At 39.1% G+C, this 19,495-nt stretch overlaps 1 protein-coding gene across 3 annotated transcripts in view; it reads right to left on the minus strand.

Moving 5' to 3' along the window:
• The window catches only part of EPHA4 (EPH receptor A4), a 142,522-nt gene that overhangs the window by 3,246 nt on the left and 119,781 nt on the right, over positions 1 to 19,495 (minus strand). For 2 of the 3 annotated variants that reach the window (XM_059928798.1, XM_059928801.1), the window contains exons 11-17: positions 19,092 to 19,277; positions 15,169 to 15,230; positions 14,505 to 14,714; positions 12,480 to 12,629; positions 8,793 to 8,986; positions 5,349 to 5,504; positions 4,090 to 5,015 (exon numbers count right to left, since the gene is read on the minus strand). In XM_059928798.1, the coding sequence (XP_059784781.1) occupies positions 4,901 to 5,015; positions 5,349 to 5,504; positions 8,793 to 8,986; positions 12,480 to 12,629; positions 14,505 to 14,714; positions 15,169 to 15,230; positions 19,092 to 19,277 (1,073 nt within the window). In that variant the 3' untranslated portion in view covers positions 4,090 to 4,900. Of the gene's footprint in view, positions 1 to 4,089; positions 5,016 to 5,319; positions 5,505 to 8,792; positions 8,987 to 12,479; positions 12,630 to 14,504; positions 14,715 to 15,168; positions 15,231 to 19,091; positions 19,278 to 19,495 lie in introns of those variants that run through there. The other variant, XM_059928800.1, reaches the window with a different exon arrangement.

A 19,495-nucleotide genomic window follows, 5' to 3' on the forward strand; every position in this document is an offset into this window, starting at 1 on the left:
TCCTCTTCTTTCCTTTTGATAACTTTCCATCAAGATTGCTCTTGGACAATATCTTCCACCACAGTGGCCGTGTTTAGCAGTTGTTGGCCTCAAGTGTAGAGCAAAAATTAAGACCAAAGTGCATCTTATTACAGATAATTTTCCTAATTTTATCAAACCAATTTATCTGCTTATTTTGTATTTGTGCATTGTTTATTGTGTGAGGGAGATAAATCAAATTTAGTTTCTTGGAGGTAAATGACCATTAAACTTGTAGAAAATACTTTAGTCTACTTGGAGAAAGTAATAAAATTTTTGTATAAAATATTCAGATAGACATTACTTCTTAAGCAATTTAAAATTATAAATGTGGGTAAGGACATAACTACCAAGGTCTTCAGGTAATCACTTGTCAACATCATTCATTTTTGACAATTATGAAAAAAAAATTAAAGAAAAAGGATCAGATCTATTTTTCCAACTCTTTCTTCTCTGGAAATCAATAACTCTATCGAACATAGTTTTTTAAACCTGAATGTACAGGGATTCCATCAGACAAGACATGTATTTACATGAAGGACAAAATGAACACAAATTTGACCTTAAAGACTCTGAAGGAGAATAACCAACTCCATATGGATATGCACACTTTTTGAAGGTGATTTTCTTTTGCTACTTAGAGGAGAAAGAGTCATCTCAAAAACACGTTTCTCCCATTTGTGTCTGCCAACTCCCTTCTTCACTAAATGCCTGGATATAAATATATTTGTAATATTCAGATACTCAGTGCGTATATGAAGTGTGGGAACGTGGAGGCTTATATCTAGTTGATGTCAGAATAAAAGGGAGAAAAATAAACCTTGTCTTCCTTGAATTCAAGCAACCCCTTTATCGTGAGGAATTGCTTGAAAAGAGACCAGACAAAGCATGTGGTCTGTGTGGGATCAGGAGTGAAAGATGTGACTTTCATGGCGACTAAATAAACAAAAGCTTTGTTCTTTTGAGTCAGTCATGAAGACATCAAAGTGTCTTTATCATCCAGTTCTTTTCATTGCAATGGGGTCTTACTTGTACATTTCACTCTTCCCAATTATAAACTAACAATTTCATACATTTCAAGGCTAAATAATACAGGAGTGATTTGATAGGTCTACCACCTTCTGTATAGATATACATTTACCCCCAAACCCTCATAAATCCACTGAAAGCGGAGAAGCTTCATCTGGATGGCCCCTTACCACTGAACTTCATTTCACCCTGCTCTGGCCTGTTGCAATAAAACGTTTGGGTTCACAAGTGAAAGACGGGTGAATAACACTTGGGAAACCTTGGAGGAAGAGGACGCCTTTCTTCTGTGAAGTTCAGTGTGTTCTACATAGGAGTAGTTCATATACACAACAACACCATGTGTTAGGAAAGGTGTTATTGTTAAAGTGTCATTATCGCTAATTTACAGGTGGAGGAACTGCGTTATAAAGAAACACAGAGTGAACTTCCCACTGTCAACATCTCGGCTGGTTTTGGAATCCAAGCTGTCTGGATGCCAGAGTCTGGCTCCACACCCTGGGAAACAATACAAATTCCTATTGTCCTCACATCTCTCTTTCAACGTGCAAGACTTCCTGGAAGCAGTGGAGTTCCACTTTTACTGCTACTGGGTATTATTTTAGACACATAGAAAGCCTTTTTTTGGTCTTTCCATTGGCCTGGGCTCTAACTCAGACAATGTGTAAAACTTAAGATTCAGAAGGCAGGACTTCCCTGGTGGCGCAGTGGTTAAGAATCTGCCTGCCAACGCAGGGGACACAGGTTCAAGCCCTGGTCCGGGAAGATTCCACATGCCGCGAAGCAATGCCTACTGAGCCTGTGCTCTAGAGCCTGTGCTCTAGAGCCGGTGCTCCACAGCCAGTGCCGCAACTAGAGAAAAGCCCGCACGCAGCAACAAAAAAACGCAATGCAGCCAAAAATAATAAGTAAATAAATAAATTTAAAAAAAAAAGGTTTCAGAAGGCAACCTTTGAATGAATTTCATATTCCACCTTTTCCTCAGTTCTCAACTGAATATTTCATTTGCAGAGATACCTGCTAAGATGTAACAAATCCACTCCAACACAGTACATAACATTAACATGTTAGGACATCTTAGAATTGACACCCTCTCTTTTTAAAAACGTTCTGCTTTGACTATGTTCAATGTTTAGAAAAACACCTCAAGTCTTAAGCTATTGATTGTAAGAAAGCAAAACTTTTAATTATTCAATGTGTGCAAGGTAACATTCTCTTTTTACTCACAAGATAGCACTATAATGCTACCTTATTTGAACTGGACTATGGGAATTGAAAACAGAATATCCCACAGCTTTACAGAAGGAAAAAAAATAATTTTTTTTAAAAGCAAGTGAACCTCCCCAACATTTGTCAACTTTTAACATGAATATCCAGAACTCCCTGACTTCAGCAAAAGCGGTGATAAAACAGAAATTCTTGGAGTAGTTTAAAAAACAAATTTCACATTCCTTCTGAACAGAAAAGTTTTCACAACTAATGTTGCAAAAAGGTTTTTACTAAACTGTCATGATTTGACAGCATCAAATTTAACATTCCTTGCACTGTAAGGATAAAACCAAGGGGGGGGAAAGATCATTAAAATCAGCCAAGCTCTTCTTTAAAAGTGATAAAAATGGAAGAGTTAGAAAAGTTAAAATTTGTCCAGTCAAAAAAGTTAGGCTATTTGCTTCTAGGAATGAACAGAGTCATTTAAATTCACATGTTTTAAGAACAAAATCAGGGATTAAAATAGAAGTACCTAAGGCTAATGGGCTTGATGGATGAAAAGCCTATTTTTTTAGTAGGTCACTTTCTGATAATGAGTCAGTCAAGGTGACTTCCAAGTCTCACCATTGACATCTAAGTAAATCCTCCTTGGCTGACCCAGTTTGGTACAGGGGCTACTGGAGCAGGACAGGAACACTGCTGGGCATGTATCCGGAAAGACCACACTTTGAAAAGATACATGCACCCAACGTTCATCGCAGCACTATTTACGATAGCCAAGACACGGAAGCAACCTAAATGTCCATCGATAGAGAAACAGATGAAGAAGATGTGGTGTGTGTATATATATATACACACACACACACACACACACACACACACACACACACACACAGTGGAATATTACTCAGCCATAAAGAGAATAAAATAATGCCGTTTGCAGCAATATGGATGGACCTAGAGATTATCATACTAAGTGAAGTAAGGCAGAGAAAGACAAATACCATATGATATCGTTTATATGTGGAATCAAAAAAATGATACAAATGAACTTATTTATAAAACAGAAACAGACTCACAGACTTCAAAAACAAACTTATGGTTACCAAAGGGGAAAGGGGTAGGGGAGGGATAAATTAGGAGGCTGGGATTAACATATATACACTACTGTATATAAAACAGATAACCAACAAGGACCTACTGTATAGCACAGGGAACTCTACTCAGTACTCTGTAATAACCTCTGTGGGAAAAGAACCTGAAAAACAGTGGATATATGTATATGTATAACTGAATCGCTTTGCTGTACACCTGAAACTAACACAACATTGTAAATCAACTATACTCCAATATAAAATAAAAATTAAATTAAAAAAAAAGGAAAAAAAAAAAGAAAATGAAACTCATGGAAAGACCCTCCAGCACTCCTTAACTGAAGCAAATTCTCCAAAGAATGGGGCATGTGCGTGACCCAACAAAGTTAGAGGCTACTACCCAGTACCCAAAAGATGCTCAGTAAGGATCTGTGGCAGGAATGAAGGGCACCAAAGGACAAGAGGACCCTCACAGTGTGAAAGAAAGCACAGCCAGTGGAGGTCTAGATGCCATCCTGACCTCATATAGTTCCTATTTCACTTCTTCCTGGAAGAACAGCAGAGAAGCCATACTGCTTTGGGTCTCCTCTCCCAATGTCAAGAGGACTGAAATCTTAAAAAAACACCCAAACTACCTGATAGCCATGAAAGATATTTACTGCTCAGTGTTTCAAATAAGATAAAGTTTCCAAAAAAAAAGCTTTCATTGGAGAAAGACTCATTGCTGGTTCTTTTGCCTTACCTTGTAGATTTGGGTTTGCTTCTTTAAAGGAGGAAAGTATGAAACTTCCCTACACAAGATTGTCACAATCCACTATCCATAATGTAGTTACGAAAAGTTTGTAGAGTCCCCAGATAAGACTTATATGGCACAGCCTCGGGCGCAAAGAAACGGACCGCGTTTGTCCAGGTAGGGGGTATGGTGCTTGGGTTTTATTATTATTATTATTATTATTATTATTATTTTAAAATCCACTTTCCTTTTCTCTCCAGCCCCGCGTGTCCGCATAATCCACCAGGTGGCCCGAGCACCAAGCGGCAGCACTGATGAGTCACGTGACGTTCACCTAGGTTTTATCCCTGGTACGAACCAAGCCTTAAAAGTTATAACTGAGTCCTTCAAAAGTGGACATGGTCTTCATTCCAGTGAAAGAAGGATGAACTGTAATTTATGCCACAAACAAAACGCTACGGTTGTAATTCCAAATGGAGAGACGATCAAGGATGTCTCGGAGAAGCTCAGTGTCTGGCAGCAAATACGGCATTGAAACCGGAGGCGGTGTTCTATTTATATAGGTACATGTATTTTACAAATTGGTGATGGATGGATGGACTTCTGAGAAACGATTTGTTCCAGGTCTAATTCAAATGACGGTCGTCATTTCTGTAAGCCCCACAGTTTCAGCAATCTGTACACCAAGCAACGCTGCAGATATTTTTTTTTTCTTTAATTTCAGAGGGCGAAGACGAAGTAAAAAAAGTGCAGTTCTTCAATTAAAGTGCATGGATGAGGTAAACTAATTTCAAGAGTTTTGAGTTTATTCAATACCGGCTCAGACTGGAACCATTCTGCCGTGTATCTGCTGCATTTGGGTTCTCATTGCCTGGACACTGCTCAAGATCTTATTCTGGTGTGTGACAGCTGTGATGCCAGTTCTGGCCAGGTCACTGTAAGCAGGGGGAGAAAAAAGTGGGAGAGGAAAACGTGATGAGGGCCGAGAATCTCTTTTCTGGGCTTCATGCAGACATGCATTTGAATCAGCCACAATTAATACAGCACAACAAGGCAGGTGTATTAAAATGTTTAATTAAGCAATTGAATGCAACAATGTAGGAGCTTTATAGAGGCTGTGCAAAATGACAATCAATCAAAATGAAAGGCATTCCAGTTTTCTTTTCTTTTAAAAAAATGAGTAGGATGATTATGCAGCTCAAAGCAAAAGAAGCAAAATACTATGAAATCTAGATTTACCCTTTTGTGTTACATCGCTGAGTACTTACTCCTGGTTCATGTGCACTACAGCCTCTAGTGTGGTATAACCAGCAGCAGTGAAGTTATCCTTATACCGGTCCATTTTAATGGCCTGGAGCCAATCGCCCACCGATACCACGGCGGAGAATTCAGGGGAGCTTGGATCCAACAAGGCAGTGTTAGGTCTGGAAATGGAACGAGAAAGTGTAGACAGACAAGAATTATTAGAGAGACAGCCTGACTCAGAAGTCAAATGGTCTGAGACAGGCAAGGGAACCGAAGCACCAAGAACGGGCTTTAGATGGAATCACCAACGTCAAATGTCACCATGTGATTTTTCGCCCCTAATTTCATAAAGCTGCAAAAGCATGTCTCAATCACTCTATTTGTTCTTAACTTCATTTCCCACATTGGTTTTATGCGGACCTCTTAATGCAATAAGGATCAGAGCAGGTCTTTTAACATCCTAGCCTGGGGTAAAGACTGGGGGAGCCCTTGTGGCTGAAACCAGCTCAGTCTTTGAAGGAAGGGTCCAGTCCCTGCCAGCACTGAATATCACAGACTTTAGTTCAGCAACTATGGAAACCCTAGTGAAGGATGAGTAAGGAAAACTGTGAGCTTGCAACCTGCCAGACTTGATGGAAGCAGAGAAAACAGCGAGAGTTCAAGTCCGGCATGCTTCCAGCCAGGTTTGCAGGCAGGCTCAGTGCATTCAAACAAACTTGGGACAGCAGGGAGTTAATCCTCTCTTTAATCAACGCAGCCTGACCAGCACGTGTGCCAAGACTAGCAGGAAGAATGGCCACTTTGATCACTGTTTGGATTGTGGAATGTGCTTCTCGTTTTTCCCTTGCTGGGGCTCCTAAAAGAATCATTTCAACAAATTCCAAGCACTTCTTATTAACTTATTTATTAGTTGATGCATTTCTCAGGCCAGGTGTTTTACATTAGATCACTGTCAAGAGGGACTAGAGTTCAAGGCAAGTATTTTGTCATCCCTCACGATATTGATACACAATAAATAATCTATTTATGGAAAGTATTTATTAAGAGAATTATAGTCATCTTCATCTCCAACTACTTAATAATCATAAGGTAGACATTAACAGGGTATTTTATACCACATTTATTATAATTACCTGTATAGCAACCTTGCTACTTGTTAAGTTCTATTTTCTTGAACTCCCTTTCCTAGAAATTATAGAATGTGGTTGATCTTAACATTTTGACCTGATCTTCACCCTGAGACTACGTTGCTTGAATACAAACATTTAAATCAGAATTATATCATCACTACTGACTTTTCAACCAAAAAAATCCTTTTCTTGTAAAAACAAAATTAAGTCCCTCTAATGGCTTAACTTTCTACATAGTAGAATTAATCCAATCCATTTTTCATTTTAATTGTTACCTAAATTATCTTGATTTGCATTACTTCTTTTTTTATATCGATATGTTAACAAAGACTTGCTTTATCAATCAGTTTTGTGTCCAAATAATAGCTTGTCTTTGTGACCTTTCTTTTTTGTCCATTATTTCAATTAATCCAATTTTCTGAGTAAAATTCTGCAGATTTTTATGGTAAGAATCATCAAGATTTCATTCTTTTCCCAATTTTGAGCCAATAACAAACACTACCACATAGAATTTTAGACATTAGTGTTGAATGTTTACCAGGAATATTAATGAACAAAAACCAAAAGTTTGCATTTACTTCTAACTTTAAGCCAAAGCATTAAAAGGGCAACATGGAGGCTCTAGGTACCTGACAAGGTCAAAATGACCTTAGAATGAAAATATCCTTACTCAGTATGAATGAACTCTAAGGGTCATTCTCAAGCTTGTTCTGGAAGTCTTTGTGCTCTTTGTGGAACACTGTGACATTTGCCTAATTTTGTGCTGAATCACATACCATGTTATACAACCTTCCATGATCAGCAAGCAGTAAGAAGCACCAAAGCTCTTGAGTACCATCAATGAGAAAAATCTAGAAGTGAGAAAAGTGTGTCCAACAACCCAATTTGTTCTGTACTTTGGTGCAAAGCACACATTATACAATGTTAGCAACTAAACAGTTTATACCAGCAGGAGAAGCCCCAAGTACCAAAGAACCTTCAGACAAAATAACGTGGCATCCGGAGCTGGAGATAAAAAGCCGGAGGAGTTTTACCTTGGAATAAAAGAAACTAGCTACACCTGGAAAAGAGGCCTTAGTGCCATCTATTTTCACCCCCTTGGAGAAGAGAAGAACCAAAAATAGACCAGAAATGATGGGGGATTTTATTTTAGGTCACATAGCTACCAGTGGCAGAAGGAAGATGTGAGTTCAGCCCAGTGTTATTTCAGGAGAGCATGGTCATTAACTCTTTGAATGGTGGCTAGTGGTAAAGGATCTGAAAGCCTAAGAGAACACAGGGTATCTCTGCTGTTCACTCCCAATTCTTTTCCTCACATATTGTAATGGGAAGCGTATTCCTTCTCCTCCAATCTGTAGGCTAAGTTTTCAAGAGAAAGACCGGAGGAGAGCATCCTAGTGCTGGCCTAGACTGGAAGGGCTTGTATACTATGGGGAAAATGTCTTCCTACTTTTAACTCAGGGTCTTGATGAAAGAGAAGACTTTGAGAAGCACAGATCTGGAGATGAGTAGATGCCTCTCCTCCTGCGGGCGTAAATCACCTCATCTTATTGTGCCTGTCTTCTTAACCCATTTAACTCCTAACAATGGTCAATGGGACTGGCATCTAGGTATCCTGGATCTTATACCAGTAAAGCCCAATTTCCAGGTAGAAAAGTTCCTACTGAATTAATTATAAGACCTGCAGTATCTTTATCTTCTTTTTGGACCGAAATGCTTCCTTTTGCTCTTTTCAATGAAGTGACTACCTATTTTACAGGTGATTCAATCATTTTAGTTTTCAAAACTCTTCTCAAATATTCATCTGCATGCTTTGTAACTTGATCAGTTTTTATCTTGGTCCTGTTTCCTTCTCCTCTTGAAAGACTCAGAAAAGAGCAACTTTAAGAACCGAAACCCAGGAATCTCTTGCTACAATTCACACTTTATTAAGTCGACTTAAAGATGTCTTCGAATTCTTATTTTTTGCTAACTCCATGTTCCTTCCCCTTTCATAATATAGCATCTAGTAACCTGACCATCTTCCAAAAGTACATTTCATCCATCTTCCTAAGTTTTCAGGTCCAGCCTCACCAAATAAGCACTTGAGCTATTCCTTTGTTGTTGTTGTTGTTTTAAATTTGTTTTTCTGACTTCTCTTTGAGGCCTGACAAGTACTAGGGTCTTCAGAATGGTGAAAAGAACTACCATAAATACTCAAGGAGGAAGAAGCCACCCAGGTTGCAGACGGCTGTGAAGTGGCCTCTGACGAGAAGGCGGGAATTAAAGTGAGTCACCACTTGCCTGCCATCTCTGATGTATTCTTTCATACATCAGTATTAAGTAAGCACGGCTGACCTGGAGCTCTCGGTCCCCGTCCTCTTCAAGCTGTTGGGATTGCGGATGAGTTTGTCCAACATGTTGACAATCTGCCCAAATTTAGGCCTGTCGCTTCTCTCCTTCTGCCAACAGTCTAGCATCAGCTGGTGGAGTGCAATGGGACAGTCCATTGGAGGGGGCAGCCGATAGCCTTCCTCGATGGCCTTAATCACCTATCAAAAAAACAAAACAAAACAAAAAACCCAGAACGGTACGTTAAGCTGCCGGGCAAGCTGTTGTTAGAGGTTCATCCTCCTGCTCAGCAAGTCTCCTGTCCATTAAGCTGCCAGCAAGCTTGAGCATGGGAACGGCTCCAATTCTTTCACGGAAGCCAGAGCTGGACCTGAGTATTGCTGGCAACAGGGAAGGGAAGCCAGCTGCTGCTATGAGGGGTTCTCAAATGGCAGACAATGCCCATCTGAAACTCCAAAGTGAAGAAGCATCAGTGTTCCAAAGCGGTTAGAACCTAATCAGATCAACCACATGGTGTTGGCCTGGCCCCCAGAGACCACAGGGCGACAGCCCTCTCATTCTTCTATCAGCTAAACACTCTTAGCAAAAGAGACTCTAGCTTAGTGTTAAAGGCATTCCTTAGGAAGCATTAATAGTTGCCTATGAAACAGAAGTCCCTCTGCCTCACTTTAAGCCTCTGTACTCTTGCTCAGACAGCTGGTGGGTCAATACCAGAGCCCAACTTCCAGACCTTCCAATCTAGAAGGCACTACCTCTCTCAGAAACAGCACATTCCTCAACCCCTCCAGATGCGCAACCATTTTTAGTTTTGGAAGACCAAAATACACCAATTTACCAATTCTGTATCTCTTTCTTGGTCTCAGTTGGCTGTCAACTGATCCTGTTAAAGGTGCTCATAAATAGATTTAAAGTTTTAAAAATAATTAATAAAAACCTTCCTTGGGGCATTTATATTTTAAAGAGGACCCTTACACATCTCAGGAAAGAAGTTATAATGGTAGGTGATAACTGCCTCCTGCCCAGAGTGGTCCTCCTGCCTAATAAGACATAAATCATTCCACAGGTTTTCTTCTAATTTTTCTAATCTATCTTCACAGGTATTACAGCATTTTCTTATTGGCTTTTCTCTAAACCCCTCTTCTTCAGGGTGTGAATTCCAGTAACACAATATGATATGACTCATGTCAAATTTAAAAAGGGGAATTACTTCTTAATTTCTTGGCTTCCCATAACCTGGGTTTATGCGTATCCTATGAGATTCTGGAGGTGATTTTCTTTGGGGATTTTTAAAAGTTTTAATTGCTTTAAATCAGTCCTTTCTTTCCCCCTACTAAAATGATAGCTCCTAGTGAAACCACCACTGGCTGCAGCCATCTCAGTGACCATGACAGAGTCCTCCTGCGGCGGGTCTATTACTGCTCAATGATTGGCCTTCAAGAGAAAATAATCAATTCAGTTAGGTCCAGTTTATATGTACCAGTATAACTGTGGTTCTTTTAACCAGGATACTGTTTCAGTTTAACAATCATCTTGTGATTTATTAAGCCCTCTGAACCCTTTTCTCCCATGTATTTTTTGCCAACCTCCTACTATATTAGTATTAATTTACTTCTCCTTCTAAAGTAGACTTCTATATGCTATCTAACTGAACGTGATTCTATTTATTTCTGGCAATGACATTAGGTCAGTTTGATCCTCTGACTTTCTTTTATCTTTCCAGGTGCATGGTGTTGACTCTAGACTTGATGAAAATATTTTACATTGAATTGATGAGAATGCAAGCAACATTGGGCTGATGCCAGGTTAACACAATTTGTTACAAACCCTCAGAGTGCTTAGTATTCTTTCATTAGCTCCCTATCTACTGCCAGCTTGGAAGATGGCTTGTGGGTTAACAAAGCATATTTTCTCAGTTTACTGCTGAATGTTTTGGGGGGGAAGGCAGAGGATTAAAACAAACAAAAAACTTGATAAATTTGACATATTCTTAACAGTTACTTTGACTCCATTCACCATATGCCAAATGAATTCTACCCATGAAAGTAATTCTCCAGTTACATTTCCTATAGATTCCTGTTCTACACAGACTCCAACGCAGAGACGAATACACGTGAATGATAGATCAATATTATTTGTGGGAGAGAATTGGCTTCAGATGCTTTTTCATGGATAAAGGCAGACAACTGAAAGTTTAAACCAACAAAATTATTTTAATATAATATAGAAGCTGTCAAAGCTATAGGTCTGAAAATATTTAGGGCGGGAAAACTGACAACATCTTTAGATAGTCTACTCTTATGAGCATTTGGCCACCACTCTCAACTGAAATAAAGAAAAGCTTAAATATCCAATAATTAAATAAGTAAATACAGGCACTATTCCTTCTTCTAGGTTGTTGGTCTTTGTTCCTCTGAATGTCTCTAACTCAAAACCAAATGTTACTATACAAGAAAGGTACTTGATGGTATCTGCATAATCACATCAAACAATAGATTACACACTGTTCACTCCCAAAGTCTGTCTCCAGCCTGTAATTATCTATCAGTTATGCTAGCTGCTGTCTTTCTTGCTATTTGCTATGAACCTTCCTTTATAATTTATAGATACTACAGTGTCAGCACTACCGTTCCTCTTATTCTGGTTAGAGAATTCTTTTTGCCCCACTGGACACAGAATGCATTAGCTTCTGTATTGCTCTAAACATTCTTCTGCTGATAAGGTAACATCCTATTTCTTGAGTGCACCTGGTTTTTCACTTAATTGTCAAGGTTTTGCAACATCCTGTTGTTTCAGGACAAGGCAGATGGTCAGGTAACATTTCACATCAGAGAAAATTTTCTAAAAAAACTTTTTTTAAAATACAATTTTAAAATTGATAAATTAAATATAAAATTGATAAATTGAATACCACACATTCGTAAACACACTCTATGATAATATTTTACCTCTCATATAAAAAAATTAGGAAAGTTCAAGAAATGGCCATTTTATTTTGTTCTGATTTCCAACCCTTCTAGAACTAACACCTTCTCAGAATTAGCTAATAAGTGTTCTAGCAAGATCCCCCCAGTCTAGGTTTGTCTTTTTCCTTTCTCACTGGAGATGTCTGTAATTAAATTCTATTACTCTGGAATCTTATTAGTGTCATTATTGAATGCTTTTCTAAAATTGGAGGCATTGTGGATACTCCCTTACAAAGTAGTCCAGATGGTACATTTAAAGGGATGTGTATAATTTACAAAGGGTCATTTAGTGAAGCTTTATTTTAGAGTCCTCAAGGGGCAAGCTCTAATTACAACTTTGCCAGTTTTAAAATATTCACTAATTTTCTTCCAATAAACCTTTCGTGTCAATTTCATCTCATGTGAAATTTGTGTTTTTCAGATATCTTTGCATTTTCTTAAAATTCAAGGTTTAATTTTATTTCAGTATGGGTTTGAAAGTTAGCAAAGTAAAAGTACTGTTCCATATCGCTAATCGATCAAGCTATGCACCTATCTATCTATCTATGTCCCATATTATACCATTAAGGCTTTGTAATTTTGGTCCTCGAAATCCAGGACTGTAAGTTTTAGCTAGATTACTAGACACATCTGTATTAAGAATTTTAAGTTTAATGTATCATTTCAAGCTCAACACTTACTCCATCATACATTAATGCAAAGACATATATTTCAGAACATAAAGACTCACATCTTGATTGGACATGTCCCAATAGGGTCTCTCTCCATACGACATCACTTCCCACATGACGATCCCGTAGCTCCATACATCACTTGCTGATGTGAATTTACGATAGGCAATTGCTTCTGGCGCAGTCCACCGGATAGGAATCTTGCCACCCTGTGAACATCCAAGCTCTAGGTTATCCCTCAAGTACACTGATGTGCCATTTTAGTTTCTGAATGTTGTTACTGTTTGCTAAGCAGGGCAACAGCATTCCTGAGATAGCTTTCCAAACAATATCAGGATATTTGTTTATTCTAACTAAAATCTTCCAGGTTGAGACAGTTCTCTTATGTTTTCTTTAGTCACAGGGAAGTAAGCAACTAATATGTTTAATTATTTTTTAAAAAGCCTGCCTATTATCTGAGCTCTACTTAAGGCAATACTGTAGAAGAAAGGACATTTTAGGTTTTACAAAATACACATGTTATCCGTGGTATATATATATCAACGGATGTGCAGCTGACAGTAATTTTGACTTCTTGTCAGATTCTCTCACCCAGCAGCACAAGGCAATACTTAATACTGCTTTGGAAATCATGACCTAAGAAAGTTAAATATGAACATTTCTATCCATCCCATTGTCATCCAACTCTTATAGAGCATGAGAAACATGACCAACGTAGCTAGAAGATAATATGCTAAACAGGCTCTTAGAGGAAGTCAAATAATACCAGATGCTAGAGCCATTATTAATTTTAATGGCAGGAGGGCCAGATTTTGATTATTATTTACTTTTCTAAAAAAACCCTGCAAAAATGGTAAAGCAATTGAATATTACCCAAGAAAAGTTTAAAGGTCTCAAATGTCTCTTGTTTGATTATGCTTATGTGCAAGGTATTTTTAATGGAGTTTCAAATTTCTTAGGGTTCCATCTGGGGAAATTAATTCAACTTCAATTCAGACCCTTAAGCTGTTCAAGAGGACATCATTTAAAAGTTTGCTTTATTAGAGCTACTAAACAGGGCAGTAAATTGTACTGCAAATTGCATTGATTCACTGCAGTTTACTCTGAAAATACACTGTATCACATTTATGCTTGTTCCATACAGCAAGACACTTGTGCTGCCGCCTTCTGCTTTCCTTAAATATTTTGGCTATATAAATGTATCATTCTAGAAGCTTCCTTTTACTTTCCTTTCTCCAACTACTGGGGAAAAATAAAAAGTCTTTAGCATGGACAAAGATGTATTCTTTCCTGAATGAATGGACTTTGAATTCAGAAGAGGGTATGTGTAAGAATCAAAACTACAGCCAAAGAAACTGAACACTACCAGAAAACACACACACACATACCCCCCCAACAAACTATACCAGAAAACCCCAATGCTTACCATTGCACATGCAAAATGGTGAGCATTAAAAGAAGAAAATGGCTGGCCTGCTTCATGTTGATTTTAACAGTGTCAGCCCTAATGGCCAATAACTTTTATGATTCTGTGTTTATTCCATTAGTATCTTATATTCAGATTGTCCGGCTAAGATAGCATAGCCATTAACTGTATACTGATAACTCTTAACTCTGCCTTAATCCTGGCTTATCTACCAGTAGTAAAATGCAGGCCATTAGATACTGGGAAACCTTGCGTAGTGTAAATGTTTTATAAATCCTGTATATACATTCTCAGATTCGGTAGGCAGCCGACTAGAAATATTGTTCTGTCCTGTTTAAAATAAGATTTTTTTTAAATAATAAAAAGGAACCAAGTAGAAAATCTAACACAAACAAGAAGAAAGGAAGGAAGAAAGGTAGATTGAGTGTGAAAAAATACAATAATAAGTGATGCTCTAACTTGTGGCTTTGTAAAGTGGTCACACATCTAGAGGCTGTTTCAAAATCCCTCTTTGGAAACATGGTTTAAAAATGGATGCATGGCTATGAAGAGGCTCTGAAGGAGGAGGAAACTTGTAAAAATCACAAAGGGTTTAAACGTCAAAGTGAGAGGAACAGTTTCATCGAGTCAAAGCCCAGAGGTCACAAATCTTTCTTACCCTGGTGGTATAAGCTGCTTCTGGATCATCCTCTAGCACTCGGGACATGCCAAAATCTGACACTTTGCAGACCAAGTTGCTATTGACCAGAATGTTCCGTGCAGCCAGATCTCGATGCACGTAGCTCATATCAGATAAATACTTCATCCCGGACCCAATGCCACGAAGCATGCCCACCAGCTGAATGACCGTAAATCTGCCATCATTCTTCTGCAGAGGAAAGAAATAAGGTACAATCTCATTAGCATTAGGCCAAATTAATTTTCACCAAGCATTTATTACTTGGATCTTTTTCGATATCTGTATCCGGTGTGCAGTGAAACTCAATATGATTTCCGGGCCTTTTTGACCAAAGTCACTAATTCATGAGTAGAGTATATCCTAGGAGTTGGGTTTGCTTCCTGTAATAGATGGAAATTATCCAACTGTAATGAATCTATGGCTCAAACAGCCCCACGATACAAGAATAAATCAAATACTACCCTCCTTGTACGTGGATTATTGAAGAGCCTTTAAAAATCACATCATTCTCTATTTCTCGTCTTCTTCCTTTGCCTCTTTAGAAAAAAGTCCATGAATACAACCAAACAGAACAAATACTCAAAGTCTGTTAGAGTTTTCTAAATACCAACATTCTTGGGTTTAATATAAAGTAGTCACATACCCTGAGGAATGCATCCAAGGAGCCATTCTCCATGTACTCTGTTATGATCATTACTGGTTTACCTAGAGTTTCCAGAAAGAAAAACACAAAACCCTTGATGAGCACTGCAGTTAATGAGATAAAAATGGGCTGTGCGCAATTTTCCTGCCAGGACACCTGTCTTGTGCGATCTAATTTAATTAAAACAAGCCAAGCTTATGCCTCAGCTGTGGGGAGCTGGGAATGAAATATTAAAAGGACGAGTAGGTTTAAATTCCATCTGGAAGGTTAACCCTTTGGGTGGCTTGTGGACAAGGTCTTTAATAAAGTGGCTTCTGGTATCCAGGGAGCACGCGGATGGGTATTTGCTCTCTCAAGCAAATGGAGAAGATGACAAATGGCCCGCTTAAAGGAGAAAAAAATCTTTAAGATAATTAATTAATTTTGTCCCCAGAAGAGCCACTTGTGCAATGCTAAAGGAATCCATGAACAGAGAAACTTTTTTTTTTTGTTACCTATTTAGAGAAACCCAAGCTTCTGGGAGCTATGTTGGATACTTCATTACCCAGACTCATCTTAAAACTCAAGCATGTACCATCTTAGCTTTTCCCCCTGCCTCACTCAGGTCAGGGGCTATATCCTTTCTTTTCCCTTTTCCTATCTATAAATAAACTCAGTCTATTTGCTTCCTTAAGCTGCTAACCTCGGCAGCAGCAACAACAAAATCACAGAAAAGGGTCAATAAGTGATTTCATCCTAGGCAGCAATTTAAATTCAGGACTAGAGCCTTTGTGTGCCCTTCTCCCTTTTCTAAGCAAAGAAATCAGAATGATTTCAAGGTTTGAGAGAAGTGGGAAACACTTTCATTTCACTTTGGTTTTCCTTCTGAGGACCTTAGGAAATAAGGATCATTCTTTAGTTTCTTAATCCCTGGCAGTGGACTCAAGGTCTGAAATTCCTTCTTTCTAAAGGGTATTTGTGGGAGTGGGGTGTAAATCTTCGATACTTTACTAAGGCAAGGGGTAAAGCCAAGAGAACAGAAAAGAGCTCCTGTGAGGAAAATAAAATGTTAGTTTGAAAAATCAAAAATATTCATTGCCTGTCCTTGTGGACTGTTTGGACGTAGACATCCAGTCAGGGAAAATGGGCTGGGCTGTGCCGCTGCCGGAAAGCCCCCAGAATTATTCTAAACGAGTACATTTCCCACCCAGAGCCCCTATCAGATTAGACTCTGTACTGGTGTGGGGAAAGGGGAAACGTCTTCATTTCAGAAGCAAAATTTTAGAAGAGCAGATGTTTTTAATTTCAGTGAAGTCCCATTTATCAATTTGTTCTTCGATTGGACATTTGGTACCGTGCCTAAGAAATCTTTCCGAGGCAAAAATGTTGGATTAGAGAACACCACCATGAACATTTAATTTTCAAGTGATGAATGAAAGCAGGCAGCAAAAGCAGGAATCTCGGTGTAGACCAAAGGATGAGTAAAACCACTTCTAATCTCTTTCCCCTTGGCTGGAGGGAGTGGTCCCCATACACCTTTCCATCCTCCATCAATATTATTAGGAAGCCTTTAGTCCTCAGACTCATTTAACCTCTGCATCTGTGACCACATAGAACAAATGCATCTAAATGAGTTTTAATGAACCTGCCTCAATCAAACGATACTTTGTCAACTCATGAGAAGGGGTGACTCCCCTGATGGTGCATTAACACCTACTTCCATTTCACCAGATCCCTCTGGAAATGTGGGGAAGCAAGGAGAAAATCCCGAAGGGGGAGGCGGGGTAGTGGCGAGAATTTATAGTCTCCCTGTCCATTTACCAAGTTACTCAAGGAAGTCCAGCCATGAATTCACACTCTCCCACTCTTTCACCCTCACACCTCCCTAGTCTGACTGTCAGGCACTATCTTCACAATTATTCTCCATTTTTTTGTTTATGAAGAGTATCCATTTGTCAGAATCTTTATGAGCTCTACAAGAGAAATAAAGATGAATGTCTCCATAAGCACAGAGGGGCTTATGAAATGGGTCCAGGTTGGGCTCCAGGGTAGAGACAGACCCTTTCCCGAACAGGCAGGGAGGCAATGGGGAGGGGAAAGGTGGGGGGAAGGGGATGGCTCCTCTGGTGGAAATTTTAAACCATTTTAATTCAGTGACAAGTGCATTATGCAAATGCATCCAGTCGTTTGTAACAGTTACAGCTGTAATAGCCACGGGTTTTAGAGGTGCGGTGGGACGTCAACACAAAGATCCCCTGTTTCTTCGCCTTTCTGCAGAGGTGCTACAAAAATCACTGTCTGCCCCAGGAAAAAACACCCCAAGCTGAACAGAGCCTCCTTTTGAGAAAATGGACCTGCAGAAGTATTTAAAGGGAATGTTATCTTTTAATTAAAGTAGTGAAGGGCTCTGGGCAGCTCCACGGGACACAGGCCACAGAAAAAATATCCTGTCTGTAAAACTCATCTTAAAAAGCAAATAGAGCTATTCTATGCTAATTACAGCCTTCACCTTAGGTGAAAAATTATATACCCTTAGCACCAAGGTTCCTTTTTTGAAGGATTCCAAAGATGGGGAAAGATGTACTTTTTAAGACATAATAATGCCAGTTAACACTTAGTTTTTTTTTTTTTATTTGCTAAATAAGCATTATGCCAAATACGCTAAATATTCCATTCTATTTTTATCTCTATTTTACAGATGAGGAAACTGAGAACTTGAGCAACTAGTCAAGGCCTCATAATTTACTAGCAGTAGATGATGTGCAAATCTTTGGTCACTAGGCCAAAGGTGCTCAAAGTGTGGTTCCAGGTACTATAGCTTGATTGACCTTGAGCTCTTCAGAAATGTGAACTCATGGGCTCCCACTCACTAAATCAAACCTCTGAAGATGAGGTCCAGGAAAGTGTTTTAATGAGTTTTCCAGAATTCTGATGTATGTTTAAGTTTGAGGACCTCTAAATTAGTGTATATCTGCTCTCACTTTTTAGTAATTTCCAAATTTTCCCTGCCTAAAGATTGTGTACCCTTGTGTCTTACTGCCTGCCCCCTTTGCCCCAGACCTAACATCCAACGTTTACACCTCCACTTCACCCGCTGCGGCAGCCACTCTGCACCGGTTGATGGAGGACGCTTTTCCCAGGCACCTGGAATCAAATTAAATGGCACTTTGGCCGTCCTGGAGACATAGCCCCAGGCTTACAAGATCCTTGACTTGTAGTAACTGTAATAGATACTAAGGCTCTTGGAACAGAGCCACCTTCAATAGTAACCGTTTCAGCTGCCCTGTCCATGTGGTGCTTTGTAAGTTGGTCTTAGCCAGTCTTACAGATGTATTCAGGGTCTGCTTCGCAAAATGCATCTGTTGAACTGTGTCGTATTTTAACTGAAGCGTGGTTCACGGGCTGAGCGAATGCTAATGGACTAAAAAAGGTAGGTTCAACCAGGTGTTACTGGAAACAGGTGCTGAACTGCAACTGCAGCTGCCATAAATCAGGCAGAGCAGACAAGCAAATCCCCCAATATAATAGATTACCAAGATACACTCCCTGCATCTGGAACCGAAGCTTCGAACATAAGGTGTGGTGAGGTTTTGTTGTGTTTTATATGAAAAGTACTTAAAATTTATTTTGCTTACCATCTGCTTGCACCTATCCTGTGACAATCAGTTTGGTCTAGCAAAGATTCGAAAGATGGCAAGGCACACCAAAAATCTGCAATATTAATTTCGCTAAAATCTCACACAAGCTGCCTTGGAAATAGGGTATCAGCCTACACCATACACCCATTTAGAAATGACTACAAGATTAATGACTTGTCCTGCACTGATTTCCTCCTATTAGCAATCAGTGGGTCTGCTCCATCTGTCATTTCCCTGGAAAGAAAATGTGTGTTTAATTTGCCAGTAACTTCTAACTTGGCTTTGTAAAGGGAGCGACGCACATACATTTGGTGACAACGCCTTCCAAGTGAATGATATTTGGGTGGTCAAACTGTCCCATGATGCTGGCCTCACTCAGGAAGTCCCTCCTCTGTTTGTCTGTATAACCAGCTTTCAATGTCTTGATAGCCACGTAGATTTCTCTTTTGCCAGGCACTTTGAGACGCCCACTGCATACTTCACCAAATTCACCTTTGGGAGAGAAAAAGAATTGACTCTGAACCAGAAACACGTTCAAGGAGAAAGAATAACAGCCAATAGCTACATTTGTTGAGTGCTTATTATACACTAGGCACTGTGCTGGTGTTTTATGTAGATCAAGGAAATTTCAGGTACACAGATATTTACATATACAGGCACATACAATACATTCTAATGCATTTATATAATCCACATACATATATTTAATA

The sequence above is a fragment of the Balaenoptera ricei genome, chromosome 7 (genome assembly GCF_028023285.1).
Source record: "Balaenoptera ricei isolate mBalRic1 chromosome 7, mBalRic1.hap2, whole genome shotgun sequence".
Classification (NCBI taxonomy): domain Eukaryota; kingdom Metazoa; phylum Chordata; class Mammalia; order Artiodactyla; family Balaenopteridae; genus Balaenoptera; species Balaenoptera ricei.